This window comes from Bidens hawaiensis, unplaced genomic scaffold (genome assembly GCF_021521415.1).
Source record: "Bidens hawaiensis isolate Kalapana, Puna unplaced genomic scaffold, B.hawaiensis_p1.1 tig00024620_1, whole genome shotgun sequence".
NCBI lineage: Eukaryota > Viridiplantae > Streptophyta > Magnoliopsida > Asterales > Asteraceae > Bidens > Bidens hawaiensis.
This window is the reverse complement of record NW_027493887.1, coordinates 44819-72511: the sequence shown is the minus strand read 5'-3', so window position 1 is coordinate 72511 and position 27693 is coordinate 44819. Positions and strand designations below refer to the sequence as shown.

The following is a 27693-nucleotide window of genomic DNA, read 5'->3' as shown; positions in this document are numbered from 1 at the left end:
ATTCTTATAGCTCGTAAGACGCCACGCGCGCAGGCTTCATTATTCTCATAGATCCATAAGTCGCCTCGCGCGCAGGCTTCATTATTTTTACAGCTCGTAAGTCGCCTCACGCTCGCAAGCTTTATTATTCTTATAGCTCGTAAGTCGCCTCGCGCGCAAGCTTTTATTATTCTCATAGCTCATAAGTCGCCTCGCGCGCAAGCTTTATTATTCTCATAGCTCGTAAGTCGCCTCGCGCGCAGGCTTTTATTATTCGGCGTGCTATATCTTATTCATGCTAGTGCACCATCATTATCATAAAAACCACAACACGTCACCATCATGAAGAAAACCTCCCAAAACTCAAAGACAATAAAGATAAGGCCGAAGAAAAGGGAAAAAACCGCCTCACGCCCTAACACACCTCATAAAGTCCAGCGCTCCACCTAAACGCTTGCGCGCCCAGGAGCAACGCTGGACTTGGGGGGGCTTGTAGGGGTATGGTACTAAACCCGGTTTTACAACCCTAAATTTATTATGTTTGGCTTATTTTATTATATGGACTAATACAATGTTATTGGGCTGAGGGGGTTTTGTGGAGGTAACCCTAACTGGGCTACGCCCATTAGGGTACCATGATGGTGGCCATGAGGCTCCCTATATAAGGAGGTCTCCACCTCTTTATTAGGGGTTGGTTATTCTCAATAAGAGCCACCACCATATTTTTGTGTCTGTGAACAAGAGATCCTGGAGATTTCTTAGCGGTCACCTCCACACCCCCAAAAAGTCATTGCAGATCCCAACCAGCCGGAGAAGAAGATCAAGACGTGGTTCGTTCATCTCGAAATCCGTGGAAACATCGTCATGGATCAGGTCAGATTCATCTCGTGCTTCGACATGTGTAATCCAAGGCGTTTCTCAACATTCTAATCCATCATTCTTTAATGTTTAGCATTGTGGTTTTGTGTATCGATCTTCTAGGTACCATGTCGTGCTATATTATATATCTATAATCGTTTTTTTGCATCTATTAGTTATCTATTATTCGCATCTAATCGTTTTGTTATTGGTATCCTATTTTGGATTTTCGAAATTCGTATGGAAAATCTTCAATTGTTATGTTCGTTCATAATTGAGATGCTCATTCATATTCCTAAGATGAAACATCACTTGATATATTTGTTTACAGTTATTTTAATTGCGATGTTCATTCATAATTGAGATGTTATTAATTTGCTCCGTAATTTGGTATGGTTGCTTGATGATAATCGTATTGTGTTTTGTTGTGATTTTGTGAGGAGTGAACTCAATAAACTGTAAAACTTGAAGAATTTTAATTGCAATGCTCATTCATGATTGAGATGTTATTAATTTGCTTCGTAATTTGGTATGTTTGCTTGATAATAATCGTATTGTGTTTTGTTGTGAGTTTGTGAGAAGTGAACTCAACAAACTGTAAAACTTGGAAAGCATATGCTAATTTGATATTATTGTATTATTTCATACAACACATTTGATATGAATTTCATTACAAAGTTCAAGTTAAAGTTTTCATCTGAATTGATCATTAAAAGCATTTACAAGCTGATTGATTTCATTGCAGGTGTGTTGTTCACCTGTAGGCGTTTCGTCATTTGCATAACATCCAATTTTCTGAATTATTGAATTAGTTGCAAATCCTATAATTCAATTATATAAAATATTTCCCCTCTCTATTGCTAAAGAGCAAGTGTCATGCAATGCAGCGGTTGAAAGTGTCACGAAATGCTGAAGAGGCTAATTGCCATGATGACTGGTATGAGTTTTGTAAGTAAATAAATGAATAGGTATGATTTCAAATGCACTTTTGCTAAAATAATATAGAGTTTAGGATATTGTAGATATTAGAATGCAATTCAAGTGCTTCTCTACTCATTTACCCAAAAACATGGTTATTTATAAAATCTATATAGAAACAAAATCATATGTAGTCAACATAAATAAGAGGAAACAGTTTTTGTAACTTGAGTTAATGTCATGCATATGATAATATTTTCTTTAAAGAGGCATTTAGTTCCCAACATTGAGGTATAAGTCCAATTAGATGCTGCTCTCTAAGGGAAAAGATAAAAAATTTAAATAATTTATAATCAGGATGAAATAAGATTTACATGTTCTTTAATGCTAACTAATTAAACTAACAGATGCCAGCCATAATGGTTTGTTTTGGGTGGTGTTTTAGGAGGCTGGTGATGGGAAAATTTTAGTTTGATCAGAAATATCACTAATCTACTGGTTTAGAAATGTTTAAAAGCTAGGTTTTGCATACAGGTCTAACTGTTTTGAAATTTTGATCGTTGTAACATGTTTAATTGCAACTAAAGAAATGCTTCGGATAGACCAACCTGGTTCGCTATGTATTTTAACTTCAACCTATTTTTATATTTCCAAATGCTATTTTTTACTTTTTCTTTCTACACTCGGTCGGATTAACCAAACCAATTTATGTTTAAAATATTGACAACTTTATATAAATAATTAGTGCCTTAAATATGACTACTAAAACTAAATTATCATAATCAATATTCAACATTTGAATGGAGCAGTTTGGTAGATTTTATGCATTAAACATGTATTATGGAAGACTTTCAACCCATTTGACCAAATTGGGCCCATTACTTTTTTTACCAAAACTTTTTTGTACACGTAGTATAGATAGATCATTTGAGTTGATAAAACAATATAAACAATAAGATATATTATATAGTTTTGTTACTCATACTTTGTTTTTGTTGTTTAAATCACTATAACAAGAATAACCGAAAATGGACACTAAATCTCCACTATATGTCTAATATAGAATCTAGAAATGAATAATGATAAATGAAAACAAGCTAAATGGTAGGAAAAAGGTGTTATAGTGGCATTTAAGCAAAAGAAGGTTAAGGTTCATAATTTTTCAGCTTTGGCATTATCATTATTCTGCACCCAACCACATCATAAAAAATTAAAAACATATGAATTCATTTTTAGTAACTTGTATGCATGTGTTTAGTGAGATAATATTGGATAAGGTTACTGTTGTGCATTACATCAGCTCCAAATATTCTGCTTTGACATCAAACTACGCAATTTAATATATATATATATATAATAGTTAAAGGAAATTAAAACGATTCAAATCAAAAGAAACTTATGCTTGCATCAGATCAAAAAGTCAATAAGCAAAGTGGTTGTGAGCCTGTGACTGCATAGATCATTTTAATTTTGTTAGTGTTAAAATATAGATGTCTTTAGGTCAATTCGTACTTTCAATTCGTACTTGGTTTATTTTCAATCTTGGACTTATTATATGAATAGAATTGTTTAAGGCTTGGGTTACAAAATAAAAGGCTAGAGATGTTAAAGGACTAAAGGTGAAAGCTGTTAAAGGTGAATAACAAGATGTGCAATGACTAACTTGAAATGTTGGAAGATGTGGCTCATAAAACGATCCATCTCTTGCAAATGTATAGTTGACCTTGTTAATCGCGTTCTTAGTTTTTATGTTGAAACCGATCACGGGTTTAGGTAGAAATGTGTCAGAATGATTCAAGTTAAAACATAACACTTTTTTCCAACATGTCAAATGGGTCAGGTTGATACAGGTCAAACGACTTCCTGTTGGATAAAGATGGAAAGACTATAGATACAACTTTAAATGTGGTATACAAAGAGAGGTTTTTAAATTTGTAATTGTCTATGAAAAACTTATTTGTACAAATGGTATAGTTAGAACTATATAAGTAATACATATTTTTTATGTTCACTATGTAGTTATTTCTTAAATTTGTTTGTATTTTTAGTTGTTTTGATCATCCCGTGTATCGCACAGGTTCTAAAGCTAGTCAAATTAATATTGGTACTAAATGATATATGTTTTTAGTAACAATCGTGTGTTATTGGTAGGAAAAGTTAATTAAATAAATTTTAAACATTACATACAAGAAAAGTTTTTAGAGATTTATGTTGCATTTTATAGATTAAAATTAGAGATGGAATCAATATTCTAATAATCAATGAAGAGGATAACTATAAATGTTGTACATGAAGATATTTTTAGAGATTAATGAAAATTTATCATCTAATTTTCTTTTTCTTTATTTTATTTTATTCAATGTTGTAATACATATTCATATTCAGTCATCTAATACAAAATTAGTACAAGTATTTCACATTGATTTGATTTTTTTAATATAGTTTGCCCAACTCGTGTATACATGGGTATTTAACTTAGTTAAACATAAAGTCATTTGTTATTACAAAATTTTAGAAATAAAAATACTTGTTTAGGGTTTAAGATTGTTTTAATGTAAATGAAACATTTTATTGTTACGTGATAATAAAAAGGTAATATTTCATTATCTCATATCAACATGATTTTAATTTTATTATTCGAAAGGTAAATTTCTTTTTCTTCCCTTATTCGAACCCATAATCTTTGGATGTTTAAAAGATTTTGTCAATGCTACCTGGCCACCAAACCCAAAGTAATAACTCTTGTTACACTAAAATACCTAGTTTCTCGTTTCAGGTTATTAAACTACTTATCTTGCGAACTTAATTAAACGAAAAACTACTATGATATTCAATAATTACATATTCAAACAACAAACATTCACACTTCAAAAAAATGTTAGTTAATAGTTAGTAACACACGTTATAAAAAAGGTATACACAACATATGCTAGAGATCATCACAAAACATAAGAATAAAATGCATGTTACTATATTAACACGTAAAATGGAAAATTACAACATTACTCACTTCGTCTCATCATAAAAAAATAAAAAAAACGTAATGCACGTCATTATATTATCATGCCATGTCACTTTGCACGATTTATATATTTTATAGTTGCACCCTATCAGTTTGTGCAATTTGTATTATATTTCATAATTTTGGGTCCAACATATTGATTTATATATTTGGTACAATACATGCAAAACCAAAGGAGGTTAGAAAAACTTGGATATTATGACTTAGTCTTAATAATGATCTGAATTAATCTAAAAAGGGAGTGAAAGATTGAAAAGGTCTGCCTATAATTTGTGGACATACAAGGCATGAAATCCTTCAATTCCTTAGGCCGGATTATGGTCTTGATCGCAACTACATAGACAAAACACAAACAAGTAAACAAAACATTAAATACTAGAAGATCGAATTAAAATTTTGCGCACAATGGGAGATAAAAAGGGTAAAGACTTACGAGTATCCATACTCACCTCTCTATTCTGCGTTTTCGTAGTCATCGGTGGTGTGTTTCTTGTTCTCTATATTTTCGATCCGCATGCGACTCACCCATGGTTTGCAGTTGCAGCCATACTCTTTATAGGGTCGCCTTGGATCTTTTGGGTTTTGACCTATACATACATGTGCACAAAGGCTTCTTGTCGATGGCTAGTAGGACCAAAGGGTGCAATACCTCAAGAATCAAGACCAGCACTATGACCCCACTCCAATGTGGTTCATGGGCATATTAGGTGGCCATGACATTTGTTGTGGTAGTGGAGGATGACCAGGGGCGCAGCTTCTCAAGGGCCAGGGGTGCACCCCTCCCGTTTTTCCGCTTAGTAGTGTATATTTTCCGATGTTCGGCCGAAAATTTGTATACGTAGTGTAAATTTACCCGTTTTTGGCCGAAAATTTGAGCCCGGCCCCCCCGAGTTTATGATTTTCACAATACATTACCCGTTTTTGGCCGAAAATTTGAGCCCGGCCCCCCCGACAAACTTGTCCAAGCTTCGCCACTGAGGATGACCGGAGCCGAAATTCGAGTTCATGAGAATTAAGTAGAGGTCTAGAGATTCCAAAAACATTTGCTTGTAACATTTTGATGGATGAAGAACTCGTCATATTGATATTGTTTTACGTTTTCTAATTGGTTCTCCTGGTTAAGTTATGTTGCGTCATATAATATGTCTAGATTTATGTATTGTTATTCTTGTAAACGATTATTATTCTAGTGTTGAATAAAGAGAAATGTGTCGTAGCTTGTGATGGTTTAACTTGATGATATTTGGTGATGATGTTTGTGCAAATTGTGAGTTAATTTTATTTGGAAAGTGGTACATATAATTTGATTAGTGTAGTGAAGAGATGTCAATATGATTCCGGGTATGAACATAAATAAGCAGAAGTGTAAAAGAAGAGAGAGGGTTGGTATATGGTGTGATTTATTTAAGGGGAAAAAGAAAAGAGAAAACACAGAGTCAACACTCATCTGTGTGTGTGTGTGTGTGTGTGTGGAGAATTAGAAGATGAACGAAATAGAATTAGAGGGTGGAGTGAGAGCCCTAAGTTACAAAGTGAAGGCCATATCCCGTGAATCCCCATCGCAGAAGTCCTCGACACTGACCTCCGTAATCACTGGTCCACCAACACCAACACCAACACCAAAGAATGGATTCTGCTAGAGCTACATGTGTGTATTTCTTCCTTCATTCTACTTAATAATTGTCGAGCCCTAATTTACCTTTGCAGGAACCTTGCCTCTTATCACACATAAGGATATACAATAAATCTGTCTTGGAATGGGAAATTTCACTTGGCTTGCGTTACAAGGTAAAAAAACAGATTTCATTCTTACTATTTATTTATTTATTGTTAATTAATCACCCCTTTCTTTTGCAGCCAGAGACCTTCGTAAAGGTCCGACCACGCTGTGAAGCGCCTCGCCGCGATATCATCTACCCTATCAACTATACCCCGTGTCGTTATGTGAGAATATCTTGTTTAAGGGGTAATCCCATAGCTATCTTCTTCATTCAGGTACTATCCCATAGCTCTATCGAATTTATAGGCGATTCCTTTTCTTAAATCTTTTCATATCTTGCAGTTGATTGGTGTTCCGGTTATTGGCCTTGAACCAGAATTTCAGCCTCTTATTAATCATCTATTGCCTCACATTACTTCTCACAAACAAGATGCCGAGGACATTCATCTTCAGGTGGAACACACACGTGTATATATATATATATATATATATAATCATAAATCACCAAATCACCCGCAAATAATGTTAAATATGTAAAATAAATAAATAAAATGATTGTTTGTTGTAAAGTTCGTAAATAATTTCCACGTATCCTCATCTTAAAACACACGCATATGTATATTTATGCATTATATTTTTATCAAACCTACTACTGTATAGCTTCTTCAAGATTTGACGACTCGGTTAACGGCATTTCTTCCCCAACTTGAGGTATATTTTTCTGTTAGTTTTTGAAAAATTTTCCTTTTTGTGTTTTATTTTATTCATATTTGATAACTTAATGAATATACTTTTGTGCAGGCAGATCTCAACAGCTTTCCAGATGCTCCCGAAACTACTCTTAGGTTTCTTGCAATGCTTGCGGGACCCTTTTATCCAATTCTTCACATACTGAACGAGAGGTTAGTAACTACTGATTCTTGTTATTTATTATTCAAGTATTTAATTAGTTTTTATGTATTCTTTCTCATTCTAATAATTACAGAGAAACCGTTAAATCATCTAGCAATGCTTTGGAATTTGAAGCATCTAAGAACAGTCTTTCATCACCTGCTTTAACAGTTTCCTCTAATTTTGAGGTAAAAAACTGAAATTGTTCAAGTTTGACTTTAAGTTGACTAAGTATTTTTCATTTTTAGCCAAGGAGATCACGTAACACAATAGCCACATTCTCTCACACTACAACTCCAACTGTTTTCTGGCCCGATGCGATCTGTCTGTTGTTAAGAAAAGCTTATAAAGATTCTCATCTGGGAGCCGTTTGTAGAACGGTAATAACTGATCTATCATCTAAATTTAAACTTATAAGTGATAACATGGAAACAAATTTCACTTATAATTATTACAAACTTTATTTCAGGCTTCTAGGGTTTTACTGAAGCTTGTACATCCCAACATACCTGAAGCAACAGATGATGCTGATGAGGAGTTCGGTGCTCTTAAAACTACTGATTATTCAAACTTGTTTGGGGAGGAGTTTAGAGTAACTAATGATCATTGGGACTTTAAAGATCTGCAACTTTTGGACATTAAAGCGGTTGAAGAAGGGATATTACACGTTCTTTTTGCTTGTGCATCCCAGGTGGGTGATTTTATTTTGAAATACTTACTAAAGTGACCTCATTTGCATTACATTTTGATAAGTTTATTTATGTTTCAGCCTCTGCTTTGCAGCAAATTGGCTGGAAACAGTTCTGAGTTTTGGTCCACATTGCCACTTGTACAAGCTTTACTGCCAGGTGTACTAGCCAATTTGATTTCAATGTGAATATTGTTTTACTTCATTAGTTAGTTATTATACTAATTATTATTATGATTTATTATTGTTCTTTTTTGTGTGTGTGTGTGTGGGGGGGGGGGGGGGAGGGGTGTGGTTTTCTAATTGCTGTTTTTAGCCAACGCTAGATTAACAATCAAATCAAATTTGGATTGAAAAAAAAATTGTACTAAAATGTCCGGGGTACACGTTATTTCGCGTTTGGGGTTGAAATTTTTGGGTCGAAGAAAATCTTAAATCTTTTTGTTAATTGATTATTATACATTTTGACTAAAATATTTGGGTTACAATATTTTTAAATTTTGTAAATTACTTAAAATTAAAAATGAAAAACCATAAGTTTGATTCGTCTTAATTACATGCAAAACCAAAACTGAAAGTTCGGTTTGCGAAACTATAAAACCAATGTCAGTTTTTGTTTGGATTCAGTTATTTCAGTTCGGTGTTTCGGTTTCATGTTCACCCCTGGTTCTAGTCCTTATTTAGAGTTAATTAAGGGGATAAATTGTTACTTATTTTAACAATTTAAATACTTTAATTGCCTCTTTCAGCACTTCGTCCTAATTTTAGCAGTTCTGGTCAGTTTGATGATAGTTTTTCGGCATGGAGACAACCCTTGGTGCAACATGCATTATCTCAGGTTTTCTTTTTTTCTTTATATCAATTTTATTACATATGTCAATAACAGTAACAATGCCCAATTTTACTTTATTTGTTTTACCAGGTTGTGGTGACATCAACTTCTCCCTTGTATCGTCCACTTCTTCATGGATGTGCTGGATACTTGTCTTCTTTTTCACCATCACATGTTAGTTATTTTCTTACCAGTTATCTTATATATGCATTCTCATTAAAAGAAAACCGCCAAATTTTAACATGTCGCGCAGGTCAAGGCTGCATGTGTTCTTATTGATCTCTGTACGGGTGTGCTTGGACCATGGATCGGTCAAGTTATCGCAAAGGTCGTATACGATTAAATTGTATATCTCAAAATTCAAAAGTTACACATTTTATAAATAAAAACTGTTTTCAAAATTTCAGATTAACTTAGCTGTGGAGCTTATCGAGGACCTTTTGGGTGTAATTCACGTAAGTCAAACTTTGCCAACCTTACAAAATTTCAAAATTGTTTTCAAATCGATAAATTTGAATTTTTTAGGGTGCTCGTTCTGGGATAGATGATGCACGCGCTGCTTTAAAGTACATTATTTTGGCATTATCTGGTCATATGGATGATGTAATGGAAAAATATAAGGTTAGTTTGTTTTTCTTACATTATATTGTTTTTTAGCAAATAACTTGCTCTACGAAGATGTGAATGTGATTCTTTTTTACCTTTTTAGGATGTTAAGCACCAGATTCTATTTCTTTTGGAAATTCTGGACCCGTTTCTCGATCCAGCTTTAACGCCTTTAAAGAGCACGATCGCGTTTGGAAACGTATCTCCAATATTCCATGATAATCAAGAACAAAATTGCACTGTCTCATTGAATATTATTAAAGCAGCATTAACAAAATCTGCCATTCTTCCATCTTTGGAATTTGAATGGAGACGTGGTTCAGTTGCCTCAATGTAAGCCTCACCTTTTATTATATATACATTATATATAGGGGAAGTATTCAAATCAGAACCGAAATGTATGTTGAGATCTGCGAAAACCGCATAATGCATTTGTACCTTTTGCTATAAATGTGGTACATCTGGCCATTATGTAACCACCCATATTTTTTGTAGTTTTTAACATTATACCGGCTCTGAAAAGATTGCATCCCTATGTAAATATACACACACATACAAAAGGGATCATTAGAAAACCACTTTTAAACCAGATTTTTTTTTCATTCTTTATTATATCTTATTATCCGTTACAAAAAAAACAATATGTAGTTAGCGATATATGTATATATATGTAACTCGTGAGCTACATATATGTACCTCGTATGAGATACATACATGTAACTTCAATATATATATATATATATTATTTTTTTACAATACTAATATTATAATTAAAAGAAATGAAAAAAAAACTTGATTGGTTGGTAGTAGATTTCTCTGAAGTTTGTGATTTTCTAATAAACCCTCAATATGTATGTATTTGAGTTTTCGATCTTTAGAATTTTGATCTTTATTTATGTTGCAGTGTACTTCTCTCGATATTGGAGCCTCATGCGCATTTGCCACCTAATGTTGACCTTGGCAAATCTCAACGGTCGGACATTTCTATTAATGAAGCTGGGGTTTCAAAGATTATTGACCAAGATGATACTGATGAAGTCAAGCTTGAATCATTTGATGATGCCAGCTTTCTTTTTGCCCCGCCTGAAGTACGAGACATGGCGCCTACATATGTTTCCAATGTTCCTGATCAAACTACCTCTGATCCGACCAACACAGAAGAAAAACAGTTAGTTGAAAACAAAGCAGCCAATATTGAGTACTCTGAGTTGCATACAGAATGTCTACACCTTATGAACTTTGCAGATTGTGAGTTGTGGGCCACCGAATTTCGTCGGGTGGCGCTCGATTTACATTCACAAAGTGATGTTATTACACCCGAAGGTCATAATGCTGCTATTGATGCTATGCTGTTGGCTGCAGAGTGTTATGTTAATCCGTTTTTTATGATGTCATTCAAAGAGGATCCTAAGTTAATTAATAATAATAACTATGGGTTCACAGAAATCAGAAGGATATTGGAAAAAAGTGACGGAAATTTGGAAACGATAGCGAATATCGAGAAAAAACGAGACATAATAGTTCTTGAAGTTCTTCTTGAAGCTGCTGAATTGGATTACAAGTATCAGAAAATAGGACCAAACGATGATGAAAGCAATGATGTCATGCAATTTTCCGTGCAGGATTCATCATATATGGATGCCATCACTTTAGTTAGACAAAACCAAGCGTTATTATGCAAGTTTTTGATTAATTCGTTGCTTAAAAAACAGCACATGAAGCGTGAGATTCTGTTACAAAGTTTGGTATTTCTGTTACAGTCAGCAACTAAACTTTATTGTCCTCCTGAACAAATAATTGAAATCATATTAAGTTCTGCTGGATATTTGAACAATTTGCTTGTATCTTATTGTCATCAAGGGGTTTCGAAGTTGGAGTTAGTTAAGGTACACGAGGTTGAACGCCACTGGATTCTTCTTCAAAGACTGGTGGTAGCTTCAAGTGGCGGTGAAGAAGGGCGTTTTAGTAATTTGGTTCCTTCTTCAGTTTGGATTAGGAAAATACGATATTTTTCTTGTTCTTCATCTCCACTTGTTCGGTTTATCGGATGGATGGCCGTTAATCGTAATGCAAAGTATTATCAAAAGGAAAGACTCGGTCTTGCTTTTGATTTGTCTGAATTAACAACTTTGTTGTCGGTTTTCACTGATGAAATGGCGGTGGTCAATGACACTGTTGACCAGAAAGACCAGTCTTTTCGTGTAATCTACCCTGAGATAAGTCAGTTTTTTCCTAATTTTAAGAAACAATTTAAAGAATTTGGGGAGGTTATATTGGAAACGGTTGGATTGCAATTAAAACTTCTTCCTTCGACCGTTGTACCAGATTTATTATGCTGGTTTTCTGACTTTTGTTCATGGCAGTTTTTTGAAAATCCGGAAGCTTCTAGAAGATCTTTATTTATTAAAGGGTTCCTTGCAAAGAATGCAAAAGCAACCATTTTGTACATACTTGAAGCCATAGTAAGTGAGCACATGGAAGCAATGGTGCCTGAAATGCCTAGAGTTGTACACGTGTTACAGTCTCTATGTACAACTTCATATGCTGATGTGGCGTTTCTTGACTCGGTTTTATGTTTGTTGAAACCGCTCATCTGTTATTCGCTAAAGAAGGCGTCTAACGAGGAAAATCTTGACTTTGAGTCTTTGTGTTTTGATGAGCTTTTTAGGAACATAAGCAACCGTTTGGAGAATCAAGTTACATATTCACGGGCCCCAACAATTCTCGTTTTAGCCTCGGTTTTTCTTGATTTATCATTAAAAAGAAAACAAGAAATATTACAGTCACTTGTATTTTGGGCCGACTTTGCTACCTTTGAGTCAACAACTTTCTTTCATGACTATCTTTCTGCATTTCAAATTGTAATGGAAAACTGCAAAACTTTGCTCATTGAAAGATTACAAGTATTGAATACCATTCCCATTAATGGAAATTCTGATTCAAATTCATTATTCCTAATTGATGCTTTCAAAAGTCAAACCGTAAGTCAAACTCAAGACCATCATCAGTTATTGGCTGAAGATATTTCAGAATTCACAAAAAATCTTGAAATTCTTATTTCCAAGCTTAATCCAACGATCGAGCTATGCTGGAAGCTTCATTTTCAACCAGCTAAAAAGCTCACCGCCACGTCAGCACAATGTTATGTCTACTCAAGATGTTTATCATCCGTATTAGATAAAGATAAAGATAAAGATAAAGATTCGGTTTCACATACTTTAGCTGATCATTTTCATTGGAAAACGAGTCTTGAACAGCTTGCTGAAAAGGTTCTTAATTTACAAGAAAACAGTTGCTGGGAGGTTGCATCCACAGTTATTGACTGCATACTGGAAAGCCCTCGGTTTTTCGGCTTGGATAATGTAATTGGGCTTCTTTGTTTAGCATTGAAGAAGTTTTCACAAAACGCACCAAAAGTTTCTTGGCGATTGCAGACAGATAAGTGGTTGTCATTGTTATTTAACAAAAACATCCAGAGTCTTCTAGAAAGTCAGCTTTCGTTGGTTGACCTTTTATCGTCAATGATGAGTCATGTCGAACCAGAACAACGTTTTACTGCAGTTAAACATTTGGGACAGTTGGTGAGTCAAGAACGCGACGGTGAAACGATAATTGAACAAAATAATTTATGTGACGAGTCGATATTATCTTCAATTGTTTCAAACACATGGGATCGAGTTGTTGTGCTAGCTTCAAGTGACACGTCAGCACTCTTGAGGACACATGCGCTGGCACTTCTAGTTAAATGTGTCCCGTTTGCTGAGAGACCACAGTTACAATCTGTTCTTGGTGCAGCTGATAATTTTCTTCCATGTTTAGTCAACCTTGGTCAACAGACTTGTGAAGGACCTTATATGCAACTCTCATTAGCTTTGATTGCCACTGTCTGTTTGTACTCTCCTGTTGAAGATGCTTCTTTGATTCCTCAAAATATTTGGAGAAATATTGAAACTTTGGGTCTTTCAAAAACGAGTATAGTTTGAATTTTGAAATGCTTAGCAGGGTTTTTTATGTTGTATTAATTTATCTTTTTTTATGATTATTGTAATTGTTTTATACAGGAAAGAATGAAGATCTTGTTCAAAGTGCTTGTAAGGCTCTTTGTAAGCTTAAAAATGAAGGAGATGAAGCCAAAGGGGTATTTTGATTATTATTTAAAGTTTATGTAATCTTAATAAAAATATTTTAACGTGTCAATTTTGGCGTGAATAGATTCTCAAGGGTCTTCTCACTTCAAATATTCCAAAACAAGAAGACTCGGATTTCGGAAGTACACGCGAGTCACTTCTTCAGGTATATGTTATATAATTCATTGTTCACTAATATTAGATTCTAAAGACTATATTTGTGTTTATTATATATAATTTATGTTATAGGTTCTTGCAACTTTGACTTCTGTACGGTCATACTTTGACTTCTTCTCCAAGAAAACTGATGAAAAACTCATGGTAATATTTGTATTCACAAGATTTCAGTTACTTTTTAAAAATAACTAACGGATGTTACTGTATCACAGGAAATTCAGGAGGCTGAGATTGAAGTAGCTTTAATACGCAATGAGCAGCATGCTCACGAGTCATCGAATGATTTCACAGATTGGAGAAAGCTTCCTTTTCTAGCAAGTAATTTTCTTAAATCAACATAAATATTCTTTCGACAATATTTTTATGTTATTTTGTTGAATTCAGGTTATGGGAAGGAAGATAAACGTCTTCAAGAAATCAAAGATGAAATCGAGTCTCTGTATGTTGGATATCTTGTTACTTTGTTTAATATTCTTAACTAATATGGTTGATCAATTTACATGTTGGAAATTATTAATATAGTTTTTTATGCGGATAGTGAAAAGGCGAAGCTTAAAGAAGAAATTGTAGCGCGCAGACAGAAAAAGTTGCTTGTAAGACAGGCACGCCAAAAATACTTGGAGGAAATTGCTCTGCGTGAAGCAGAGCTTCTTCAAGAACTTGACAGGTTACTATTTTTTATGTTATAAAGTTTAATAATTATTTTGTAGAACTTTTATATAAAATGATGTGAAAATGGATATCCTGTTTTGATAGAGAAAAGGCTGCGGAAATGGAAAATGAGATTGAGAGACAAAAAATGCTGGCGGTTGAACGTGCCAAAACTAGTGAGCTTCAGCATAATCTTGATATGGAAAAAGAAAGGAGAACACAAGTAATTGTTTTTATTTCTTTTTTATATTTTTAAAACACAGTTTAGCTGAGCTGTAAACGAGCCAAGCCAAGATCGAGTTTGCCTAAGCTTGAGCTTGGCTAGTTTGGAGCTCTATATCCAAATCTTGAGCTCCGCTCGTGAGAAAATTTTCAAGCTTGAACTCGGCTAGGCTATTACTTTATACACACAAATACACACACATACACATATATGTAGAGAGAGGGGATGATTAGAAAACTTAAAAAGATACGAAAAAACTATGAAATCCACTTTTAACAAGAATTTGTTTATTTTTTATATCTTATCAATCTTTGCCAAAAAAATAAAAGACTAAATTACAACTTTTGTCCTTTGAATTACTCAAATTACGGAATGGATCCTTTCCGAAAATGACTGTTACTCTCTATCCTTTATTTGCATATTCATACTCGTCTCAATTTTAGTCCTTTACACCAACGCCCATCCATTTTTTAGTTAAGTATTGACATCTGCCAGGCACATGAGGGCATTGTGGTTTCTTACATATATTTATTATTAAAAAAACCTAGAAATAAAATCAATAAAAATAATCAGTAAAGGATACCTTTTTATCTTCATCAGCCTTCTTCCTCCTGACCCTAGATTTGTTGCTGGCCACCACCACTTACAGAAGCGTTGGCCATCAGTCCACCACAACCAGCAGGAACCTCCGGCCACCACCACCAACAGATAGGGCCGTCCAAACCGCTCGCCGCTCGCTTGGAAATTGCTTGCTCGTTTTTTTCACTCGATTGTAAACGAGCCGCTCTGCTTGGTTCAGTTTGTAAACGAGCCAAGCAACGAGCAAGGGCTCGCTCGGTTCGGTTCGTCTCAAATGTTTTTAGTTTGTTTTATTAAATATATATGTGTACATATCATTATATATACAATTAAAATTATATATGTACAAAGATATCATTTATTATATTTATAAGTAATATTGAAATATTGAATTATATTATATTTAATTATATTTACTATTAGTGCATTTGAATATTAAATAAATAGAAAATAATATGCAGTGGTATAAATATCATAAAAACCCTAAATGACCAAATTTCACAATATGTCCTTATCCTATGTATTCATAACCGTCACAATCCGCTTCAACACTCCAAATCCCTAAATGCTAACCTGCATCAATACCGGCACCATCACAACATCAGGCCACCATCACAACATCAGGCCGTCACCCTCTCTATCTACACCGTCACAGTCCACGCCACGGCTCCACTCCTCTCAATCAACGCCGTTGATGGAGAAACCTAATAAGAATCGCACGCGAACGGCTATTCACTTGACGCTCTCCGTTTTAAAGTTTGTCCTCTCGTATTCTTAATTTCTGTTTGAGCGAAAACGAACCGAGCCGAGCCGCTCGGTTTCAATTTGAGCCGAGTTTGAGCAACGCTTTCTTACTCGTTTACTTAAATTCGAACCGAGCTGAGCCGCTTGGTTACGAACTGAGTTCGAGCAGACGCTTGCTCAGTTTGGCTCGGCTCGGCTTGTCCAACAGAGGAGCGGCACTTGACCCTTTTTCAGATCACCGGGGCTTAAATTCAGGCCATAGAATTCGAACCCACTGGACCTAACTCCTCAATTTCCAATCGAACACTTGAAATTAGGGTTGCGATATACATCCAAAATCCACCTGATCGATTGAATGTTATGGAAGAGGAAGAAGGGGAAGAACAGGCTCGGGACGACAATTTTTTTCCCCTCAATAGGCTCAATTATTAAGCCATCATATCCAACCCAAACACCACCAACGACTAGTATGGCAACCTCGATCACAGACATTTTTGGAACACCTCTAACAGAGGGACAAATAGTCAATTTTGAAAGAGCTTATTGTTAACCTCTTTCAGATATGAATCTATCTGATTTAGAAGGGAAGAACTTGTATCAGTATCTCAATTTCAATTCAAACATGGGTTTGATTCACACTCCATGTTCTGAGAAATCTTTATCATCCGAAAAGAGGGAAAAAACGGAGTTTTTGTCTAAAGAAATGCGTTGAGAAAGGGCAGATGTATAGAACTTTTCAACGAGATAGTGAACCCTTCCGCAACACCCAACAACCAAAATGGCCCATTAGGCAGACCTGAAGCGTTTTCTGACTTGGTAAACAAAGACCACCCCACAATCCCCACCATCACCAGGTAGTTGACACCTACCAATGCACCGATGAGTCCTCTGGGCCCGGTCAGTGGTCTTGAGGGTATAGGCCATGCAATTACTGGCATGGTAACTTGGTCGTTGGATTGGTTTGAACATGGATATGATGATGAGACACGGCGAGAGGGGCGGCGAAATTGGTTGTGGAGAAAGCATTATGGTCGGTTGTGGTGAAATGCTTGATGGTGTAGATCTGATGGGGGTGGGGTGGGGTGGGGTGGGGTGGGGTGGGGTTGGATTCTTAGGTTTACTAGTAACAAAAAAATGATATTATTTAATTATCTATTAATAATTGATAACAAGGGGCTGGAAGTTACATTTATGCCCTCATGTGCATGGCGCACATGCTTCCACTTAACAGAGAAAGTGGATGCACGTCAGTGTGAAGGACTAAAATTGAGGCGAATATGCAAATAAAGGATAGAGAATGAAAGCCATTTTCAGAAAGGTCCCATTCCATAATTTGGGTCTTGGTCCAAAAAACCGAAGCGCAAAGTGAGGCGAGAGCTTCACGTACATGAGGCCCTCGGTACAAAAAATACTAAAAATTAATTATACACGACATATTTACTTGATAATAAGTCATAAAGATAAAACATATTTATAAAACTAAACATGAATACTTATACGTAGTTTAAACACTATAAAAACATACTTAAAAGTTGCAAAACACTTAATACATTCTTAAAAAACGAGCTTATTAAATATAAAAAAATGTATTACACAAGCGTTTAATAGTAAAAGAAAGTATAAATCTATAGTAAAAAGGAATAATGAAGAAAACATACCTCGGGTCATGAAAAGATGTGTAATAATTATGATAAGATAAGCTTGAACTGATTAAAAAACACGGGAGTAATAATTGAGGAGCAGATAAACTTTAAATATGAAAATTAAAGAGAGTTTGAGTTAAAGATAGAATGGTAAATATATATAATATGGCTGGTAATGTTTTACATATGGGCCCCAACGTTAATATTTTAAGCAAATGGGCCCAAGCAGATACATTTTTAATTTAATACAGACTGCATCACATGAAGCGCTGCCTCACCCGCTGATGCGACGCTTCAGGGCGGCTTCATGTTATTTCTCGCCTCACGTAAAATAAGGCGTATTCCATAACGCCTCGAGCGCGCCTTTTTAAACCAAGATTTGGTTAATTCAAAATGAGAAATTGTAATTTTAGTCAATAAAAACTATGCGCAGTTATCAAGATACATATATGTAATTCATAGCTACGCATATGTACCTCGTATGAGATACATATATGTAACTCGTAAAGCTACATATATGTACCTCGTATGAGATACATATATGTAACCTTGTGAGTTATATATTTTTTACAATACTAACCTTATTTGAAAAGAATTGATTGGTTGGTAGTAGTTTCCACGGTTTTCTCGTAATATTGTGGTTTTCGCATGAACCCTCCCCTATGTGTGTGTGTGTATTGTTTAGTCATTTTATCATATTTATATGCATTGTTATTTTTATTATGTAATATATATTTATTACATTGAATATAAGGTAGCCTATTTCTGTAAGCAATAGGCTTGTTTAGCTCACTAACCTAGCTACGCTCGGTATATGAAGCTTGGGTTTGTTTACTAATGAGCTTATTTTTAGGCTCAAGCTTGTTCAAGTTCGACTCCTTTAGCAAACCAATTATAGAGTATCTCACGAGCGGCTCAGCTCGTTTACATCCTAGTTTCATTACATTATATATAATTATTTTAAAGCATACACTTGTGTAACATATTCTTGTTTTTTTAATACATTTTTGTAGAGGGAACTCCAGCGAGAACTAGAACAGGCTGAGTCAGGGCTTCGGCAAGGTTCACGAAGGGAATTTCCCTCTAATAGCAGGTATACTTTAGTGTCTACTTTCGACCCGTATAACCCATTTAATTTATATTGTTTGAGCCAGACCCCAAATCGACCCATTCAAGTAAAGGGGCCAATCTTTAGTTTCTAATTTTCTCAATGGTGCATGCAGTCGACCTCGAGAGAGATATCGGGAGCGGGATAACGGAAGACCAACAAACGATCTAACAAACCCTAATTCTTCTTCAATGCCAGCTGTCGTTCTATCAGGGTCAAGACAGTTTTCAGGCCAACCACCAACTCTTCTGCAAGCACGTGATGATGGAGGCGATGAAGAAAACTTTGATGGTAGCAGAGACTCGGGTGATACGGGGAGTCTTGGTGAAGCGGATCTAGTAATGGCATTGGATGGTCAATCTGGTCAACGGAGAGGAAGTAAGTCGAGGCAGGTTAGAGAACGACGTGAAGGCAAATGGGAAAGAAGGCATTAGGCAGATAGCGAATAGTCATGTTCATGTAATGGTTTTAGCTCTTTTAGTTTCGTTTTGTTGTCTTCAATATGTGTTCATGTATCCTATTTGCCTGTTAACATCATTTTGTAAAACCTAATTGTTGGGTCTGAATGTTTCATTTGTATTTGAATGTTGGGAGATGTATTTAAAAATTATTCAACAGAACTGTTGCATGTAAATATGATTGCCAAACCAACTTGGCCATCATAAAATATGGTCTATTTATGCTGTGAAACTGGCATATAAGAAGAATGATATGACTGATGTTTATTTTATTGATTGTCACACATAAATCAATGAGCAATACATATGATTATCTATACAATGCTGCACGTTATCAACTTAACGCGCTTAGTGATATTATCTTAGCTAGGACTTATTAAACTTAACACGTTTAGTGATATTATCTTAGCTAGGACGGGGTTTCTTCCGATAACGAAGACGAGGGTGAAGACGAGAATGAAGACGAAGAAAAGTTGTAATTTGTGTTTTTTGTTTGTTTTAGTAAAATTATTTGTAACTTGTTCAACTAATATTTAGTTTTGATTTGTTTAATTATAATTACTTTTGTTACTCATGATTAATTTTTTGTTACTTTTTTAATAACGACGAACATTTTATTTATTTAAACAATAACTATTACAAACATTATTAAAACATAAACGATACTAAACATAACAACTAAAACTTAAAAAACAAAGTCCGTCGTTTTAATTCGGGAATACTTATTTTTGGGTTGTAGAGCCGGACGATTCTCCCACTTCCGTTTTTTTAGCATCCAAACTTCTTTTCTCTCGACAATACTTATTCGTATGTTTTCGTAATGTCGAGTTGGACCCTGCTTTAAGAAACTTCGAGCAATATTTGCAACGTGCCATCTCATGTGAGTCGGTCATTAGACACAAATCGTAATGAACCCAAACATCGGGGTATCTTGTTGTTTCGATCACCATAACAACGTCGTCATTAGTTGCCATTTGTTGTCGGTTTAAGCTTAATTGTGTTTTGGAGTGTGTTTTATAGTTTTGGAAGTGGTTTAACAAGTACACACTCATATATTAATATTTATAGAATGAAAATTAGCTAAATATAGTAATAAAACCGGTTCCAACGGTCAAAAACGGCTATATAGCCATTGGAACCGGTTTCTAACGGCTATAATGTTTGAATTTCAAAAAAAACCGGTGGCGGTTCCAACCTTACCCGGTTCCTAAAAGTTTGCATTTCTGGGCATCGGTTTGGGTCGGGAACCGAACCGGTTCCTGACTGGAACCGGTGTCATTTTCTACCCGGTGTAAAAAATACCGGTTCCGAACCGGTTCGGGTTTTCAAGGTGAACCCGATTTGTGCACGTCTAGCTAGGACTAATTAATCGTTAGATCAATTAACCATTCTATCATTCGTAAGCATCGAAAGAAAAGTAACACAAAGAAGCTGAGAAACACAAGACTGGAACAACAAATCAATTGAACTCGATGACAAACCAGTCTGCTGAGGACAATACTCTGAAATCCAATCAATAGATCAACGTTCCAATCTTTAGAATCTCCGTCCGATGATGATCAATCAAGATGCGAACTCCATACTTAACCATTTTTCACATGGTTTATACTCAAGCTTCCTACCACGTCTTCACATCTGGTTTAAGTGGGGCCAAGTTCACAATCTAAACACCACTACCAAATGTATCAAAATATTTGTTTTACCTCATTCTAATATATCCTTGTTGGACACGAGCTATATCTTATTGGTAAATTTAAGAAATGATATATCAAGTCATTTATAGCAATAAACATTAACATGCCAATTCACAATTCACTTATCTATAGTACTTCTAGGCCGATGTATGTATTCATTAGTAGGAGATAGGTAATTTAATATATCAAGTCATCTATACTAAGAGCATCCACAAAGTAGCATTCACAAAGCTGTACCTTCAAAAATGCTACATCAACGTCACATCAGATTATTAACTTTTTAAAAAAACCTTAACTTTCTTCCACAATACCATACATTCACAAAGCCAGCTAAAATTATTATTAAAACTATATATACAATATGTATGTATATATTGATGTGAGATGGGTGTGATGACATGGCGCTTCTATCTTAGTTTGTAGCCAAGGACTTAGGCTCAGCAACGCTACAATCCCGCCCCTTTTCCGTCTCCTTAACCACCTCACATGGACTTGGCCACCTAGGATGCGTGGTGCATGCTCTAAGAAAATGACCTATGTCCATATCAGTTGCGATATCTTTTGGACATGATTTGATGATTGATATAAATGTCATTACATAAATGCGTGATCAACATACCAAGATACAATTATGTTTGATCATATATCATCTCAAATGATTTCCTTGATAATTTTCCTTTTTTTTTATATATTTTCAAAAGATACGATGAGATCGTCAACATAACTGTTTATAACTCATGATAATATACCACAATTAACTATTTTAGTCAATACAAATCATGTCAACTTTTTAGATACATTCATTGAGGTTTGATATTAACTAGTGGTTAACCAGTCGCGCTTCACGGCGGCACTATCCGATGTAAACACGCAATCAACGAATAAAACATAAAACAATGTTTATGTCTTTTTAAAAGTTAAAAAGTAAACATAAATGCTTTAAATATTGGATATTATCGATTTCGATGAATTAGTGCTCCCTCATGTCTTCACCATTATTTATTTCTCTCATCAGAATTCAGACAACAAGTAATAAATTAATAAAATTGTTAAGTAGTAGACTTTCACTTAAGCATTAGCCTTTCTCCATAAAAATTATGTTACTTTTATTTGGAACTCAAAGATTTTGCTACTAATGGAGCAAACCATAATTATAAAACTCATCGGGGGCCAAATCTGATTGTTAAAATATCAAAGGACTAAAGTTAGTATATCTTACAAGAAGCCAACGTTTCTTAACATCGTGACAATTTTTTTATATAAATATCAAAAGAACATGGTCGGTATTGGTTCTGCTCATTACAGTATTAATACAATATCGATACTCGGTATAGGTTATGATAGAAAATGCTACTCTATTGCGAATACTGCTACATTTTCAACAAAATTTACACACTTTATTGTGATTTTAACGACGTGACATAGGTAAAAATAAACATGTTCTAGAGACACAAGTAAAAATAATATAATATCATATTTTACACATTATAAAATAATAAAAAATGTAAATATATAAATATTAACAAAAGTTAATTTGGCATAAAAACAAATGTAAGGGCATAAATTAAAATTATGAAAACCTTAGGAGGCTAAAATGCAAAGTAAATAAAGCCTTGCTAGAATATGTTAGGGTACAAATTGTTAAAGCATCAAAACTTTGGGGGGCTTGTGTCACTGTCAATATCTTTTAATATGTTTTTTTTGAACGACCAACAAACATAGAATGCTTAGGTACTATGTACGGGGTGTGACCTGGCAAAATACCACTGCCAGCTGGCCCAACGCAGCCGCACAGAGCCCTTAAGCGCCTCCAAGTTATCTCCAATATCGTGGAAAAGCCATCCGCAATGTCCACTAGTGGTAAAACCCGGACACCCTCAAGATCGAATTGGAGATCATAGTCTTCCTTCATTTAGCCATCTATATCCCCCAAAGTGTTGTAAATGAAGATTAAACTTGAGTATCCATTAAGAAACCGATACTTCATTCCACTGAGCAATATTAGAAAGGACTCATCTAATAATATGTAGTATAATGCTCTAGGCATTTACAACATATTTGTTTTTTATAATGAACAATATTTTAACACCTAAAAAGAATATTTCATCCGACAAGCACGGTTTTTTATGCTCAAGCCATTGCCCATATGGCTGTAAACGAGCCGAGCCGAGCCGAGCCAGAGTGTGCTCGAGCTCGAGCTCGAACTTAATCGAGCTGGCTCGAGCTCGGCTCGTTTTCTTTATCGAGCTGAAAAATCGAGCTCGAGCTCGGCTCATCGGCTCGAGCTCGTCGAGCCAGTCTCCTTTAATTTTTTTTGAATTTTTTTATTTTTAATTTTTTAATTTCTTATTTTACAAATTTTGATATATAAAAGATAAATAATATAATTTTAACATATATATTATAAAAAATTAATAATTAGAACTTTATATGTTTTATTTTCATTATTCGTTTATAAGGTTTTATGTATCGAGTGACATACTATATGTATAAGTATGATATTATTATATATAGATATTAAAATTTCGGATTTAATCTAAACGATCCAACGAGCCGAGCTATCGAGTCGAGCCAAAATCGAGCCATGAGCCGAGCTTACCCTGGCTCGAGCTCGGCTCATTCAGAAATCGAGCCGAGTGGAGCCGAGCTCATTTAGAATCGAGCTTTTTCGAGCCGATCTATTTTCGAGCGAGCCACGAGCCGCGAGTTTTTTGAACACCCCTAATTGCCCAACACAGTAAATTAATATTATATATATTACTTTTCAACAATCTTAACACAAAACACTGTTTGTTACAATTATGCATATAAATTTAGTACCTTAGGGTTTTCGTGTTGTACATTTCTCATTTAACTTTGGATACTATTCCAACCAATTACAACTTCTATCTACTCTCATCTTTCTCTCTACAAATCATCGCTCGGAACCACAACCTCATCTCCGCTTTGGCATATGGTTTCATGAGACAAGTGTAACATTTTGGATCTTTCGTATTTGTGTTCGTATTTGTTTACCTGATTCGGGAACGTAATTTAGGTATTTCGAATTAATAAAAACTTGTATTTATTGGTATTTAATTTGGCTTAACTTGTTTTATATTTTCATAACTTTTAGATTGGTCAAACAACAATTAGAAATTCTTAAAATTACTTAAAATTGACCAAAACTGAAAGTGCATACCCCCCCACCGCGCCGCGCGGAGAGAAAGGTCTCACCTGGCCGCATAGCGCGGACAAGGTACTGCAGGTCAGTTTTCTTATTAGTTACGGGTTTAATGCAATATCGTTTATTTCGACCCAAATCTCGTGTTTTAAGCTCCAAGAAAACCCCTTTAGTCATGGTTTATGTCCACATTTATTTTCCCCTCCTAAAAGAATCAATCTCTGTGTTTTATGAACCGATTTTGTCTTAATTACATTATTCGGTAACCTTAATTGAGTAATTTCTAAAACGATTAGTTATAATCTGTGCATTATTAACCAAGTCACAATCGTAAACCCAAAAACCTTTTATCTCAGCCATCTCAAGCTAAACTCATGAAATTCCTCTCCTCCTTTCTTCATCTTCTTCAAGAATTGATCAAGTTCTTATTTACTATGTTGACTTTCAAGTTCAAGTCATCTTTGATCACGTGTTTCTCTTAGTTCTAATATGTGTTTGGGTAAGTTGTCCTTCGAAATTTTGTTCACTTGTATTCAATAATCAATAACCCTCAATCAATTTATGAGATTGAAGGGATTTACCATGTCAATTGGACTCCGACCCGTTTAAGGGAAAAATAATTAACAAGATTGACTAATCGATTTCAAACACTTCTAATTGGAACTATCATTCGGACCAGACGACTTTTATGTTTATTTTAATATGTTGAGTGTATAGACCTAAATCCGGCTCCTGAATCGCAGTTCAGAAATCTGTTCAGTACCAGCTCGCTTATTTATTAAAAATCTCATAACCGGAGTTTGATACATTCATTTGTATTAATTCCAACAACTATGTTCTCGGTTTTTACTCTATTTATATAGTATAAGTCTCATGTCTGTTTGGATCAAAATACTTGTCGCGATAACCTTGCTCGTTTATTTTATCTCTCGGTTTACTCGTTTAATCGTCAAGGTGTGTAACCACTCCCCTATTTTATTGTTTTCAAATACTTTTGGGGACTTTATGCTTATCTATTCTTATTTTTCATACTAAATATTACCCATTATACAAATCATGATTATTGTGTTGTTGATCAATTAAATGTTTATTTGCTAATTGCTTACTTGCTTATCTATTTAATTATAGCATTCGGAGAGGTCCATCATAGATTCTAGCATGTCTTGATTCAAGCATGTCGTCTTAGCAGCCAAATCCCGTTTCGCTAGGCGATGGACGAACGACACCCATTTACTTGCTTTCATTTAATTGTTGATACTTACAATATTGGGTTGCATTATTTATCTTATATTGTATTCAGTGTCGAAAATTGGTGATTTTCTCATGCAACATATTGTTGACAAAATATATCTATGTTTACGCATATTGCAGGTTATACTTTGTTTTGAATATAAGGTTAAGAAACATTAAGAGATGCCTTAAGATGAAATAAAAACAAGACTACTTGTGTTGATTTGGGATTAAATTGTAATTTGATTTGAACATGTGTACTTGTATGAAAATTTTGGATATAATAGGTAATTAATTAGATATTGTCATATTTACATCGCATAATGGTACTTTGTGAGCTGTGAGAAATCAGTTCGCGCCCCAACATTTTTATCGTAGGTTGTGGTGTGACAGATTGGTATCAGAGTTGTAAGATAGGTTGTTAGAGGTGCCCTAGTAACATGCTTAGGACCTCATACGTGCTTACTTGACAACCTAATGTGTTCTATTTTTATGTGCTACAACTTACTTATTTACTTATTTATTTATTGTATCATACACACAAACAAACTCCAAGGCTATGCCTCATCCTCAAAAGTCTATTTTTTTTTGTTTTTTTTTATAAAAAATAGTAGATTGCTTTTATTTTGGGAAATTCCTTAATAATTTCTTTTTTTGTTTTTACTCCCGTAACTTAAAGTATGTGGGGTATGATAAGTTTCTGTAGTAACTGGAAGGTGGAGAGTACTGTGAGTTGGGCCTTGGCAAAACGATTTCGAGAATCAAAGGTAAGACACTATTCCTTACCTGTAGGGTACCGGGCTGTTATACTCGATCTCATAGGTCAAAGCGGATCAAATGTCACACGACCGGAACTTTTAGTAGTTAACGTAGCCGGCTAAACGGTTGCATTCCTTATTTACAAATCGAATTCACGATGGTCCGTGGCTAAATTCGGAAATTCCAAATATTGTATTTTTGTTATTTATAAAAAAAATGCTTAGTTGGGTGAAAAAAATCCATGGGAAAAACCATGGGCATTCCAACTATCCATTTCTCAACCCGTTTTGATACATATATTTTTATTGGAGTCTAATTATACGTGGTGATTCACAGGATGCTCTAACTAACCACATTTAAATTCGTTAATTCGTTTTAGTTGGGACAGTTAAAATGCCATGTAACACTCATGGGCTGACTAACTCAATTGTCTTGTTAATTCGTTAAATAGTTGGGCAATTTAAAATGCCATGGAACGCTCATGGGAGGCCCAACTCACAAATTAATGTTATGTTATTTAGCTAGGCCAATAAAATGTCATGGAAAGCTCATGGGAAGCCCAACTCACAAAGTTATTTTAGTATGCTAACAAGTTAGGAAAATAAAATGCCATGGAAGGCTCATGAGAAGACCAACACACCGAAAGAAAACAAAATCGTTTATTCATTTATTTATTTACTCGATTTCATTTAAATCAAAATTTTATGATTTGATTAATTCACTTACTTCAAACTACTTTAATTCTCATGATCCGATACAATTCCTTCACTTATAAGGGCACAGTTATCAAGATTTATTTAAACAATTACATTTTATTATTTATATGCCATGGAAGGCTCATGAGAAGACCAACACACCGAAAGAAAAAAAATTGTTTATTCATTTATATATTTACTCGATTTCATTTAAATCAAAATTTTATGATTTGATTAATTCACTTACTTCAAACTATTTTAATTCTCATGATCCGACAAAAATCCTTCACTTATAAAGACACGGTTATCAAGAGATATTTCATTTTATTATATAAATGGTTTCCTCATACTCATTTTATCATATTTTCAAAGTATCAAACACATTTCAAATTTTCACCATCAAATTTTAATTTTTTTTTAGCATTTTAATACTTCATGTTTTGGTAAACCTCGTGCTACTTCTCATTTTTCTCAACTTACCCTTCACATTATAAATCTTTATTTTTGGTTCTCGTAGAATGTCTTCCCTAAGAAGCCATCTCCAATCATCTGGTTCCCATGAATGCCGTATGACCACTTGTATAGCCAAGGAGATAGCTGCTGTGATCCCTAGAATAGTAACTAAAATTCAAAACATCAATGCAATCGGTCCAACCTTTTCCACTAACCTCTTTGCTGATAAGTACAAACTATTCACCTCCACTCACCCTCACAACAAGAAAGGTAAGAACCTCACTGCAATCATACATACCCAACTACAAGCCTCTTCAACTTTTCCGAACAAGAAAACTTATAAGGGACCACATCCCATTTGAAATACTTGCAACCTGTTTCACCACCCGTCCAACTCCACATTTCGTCTTTAAAAAAATTGTAATCGTTATGACCATTTTACTAATACTTGCCGTTAAATCCCTATTGCACCAAC

At 34.7% G+C, this 27693-nt stretch overlaps 1 protein-coding gene across 1 annotated transcript in view; it reads left to right on the top strand.

Moving 5' to 3' along the window:
* The window catches only part of LOC143569591 (uncharacterized), a 40935-nt gene extending 21519 nt beyond the window's left edge, over positions 1 to 19416 (top strand). Inside the window, exons 2-27 of the mRNA XM_077055465.1 lie at positions 6343 to 6425; positions 6485 to 6565; positions 6635 to 6772; positions 6840 to 6950; positions 7158 to 7208; positions 7299 to 7399; positions 7483 to 7576; positions 7637 to 7768; positions 7858 to 8079; positions 8158 to 8236; positions 8826 to 8914; positions 8999 to 9082; positions 9162 to 9236; positions 9316 to 9363; positions 9434 to 9529; positions 9618 to 9847; positions 10419 to 13486; positions 13576 to 13652; positions 13727 to 13807; positions 13891 to 13962; positions 14031 to 14136; positions 14203 to 14257; positions 14357 to 14485; positions 14575 to 14692; positions 18672 to 18751; positions 18882 to 19416. Coding sequence (XP_076911580.1) covers positions 6343 to 6425; positions 6485 to 6565; positions 6635 to 6772; positions 6840 to 6950; positions 7158 to 7208; positions 7299 to 7399; positions 7483 to 7576; positions 7637 to 7768; positions 7858 to 8079; positions 8158 to 8236; positions 8826 to 8914; positions 8999 to 9082; positions 9162 to 9236; positions 9316 to 9363; positions 9434 to 9529; positions 9618 to 9847; positions 10419 to 13486; positions 13576 to 13652; positions 13727 to 13807; positions 13891 to 13962; positions 14031 to 14136; positions 14203 to 14257; positions 14357 to 14485; positions 14575 to 14692; positions 18672 to 18751; positions 18882 to 19200 — 5819 coding nt within the window. The 3' untranslated portion in view covers positions 19201 to 19416. The remainder of the gene's footprint in view (positions 1 to 6342; positions 6426 to 6484; positions 6566 to 6634; positions 6773 to 6839; positions 6951 to 7157; positions 7209 to 7298; positions 7400 to 7482; positions 7577 to 7636; positions 7769 to 7857; positions 8080 to 8157; positions 8237 to 8825; positions 8915 to 8998; positions 9083 to 9161; positions 9237 to 9315; positions 9364 to 9433; positions 9530 to 9617; positions 9848 to 10418; positions 13487 to 13575; positions 13653 to 13726; positions 13808 to 13890; positions 13963 to 14030; positions 14137 to 14202; positions 14258 to 14356; positions 14486 to 14574; positions 14693 to 18671; positions 18752 to 18881) is intronic.
* The last annotated feature ends 8277 nt before the right edge of the window (positions 19417 to 27693 follow it).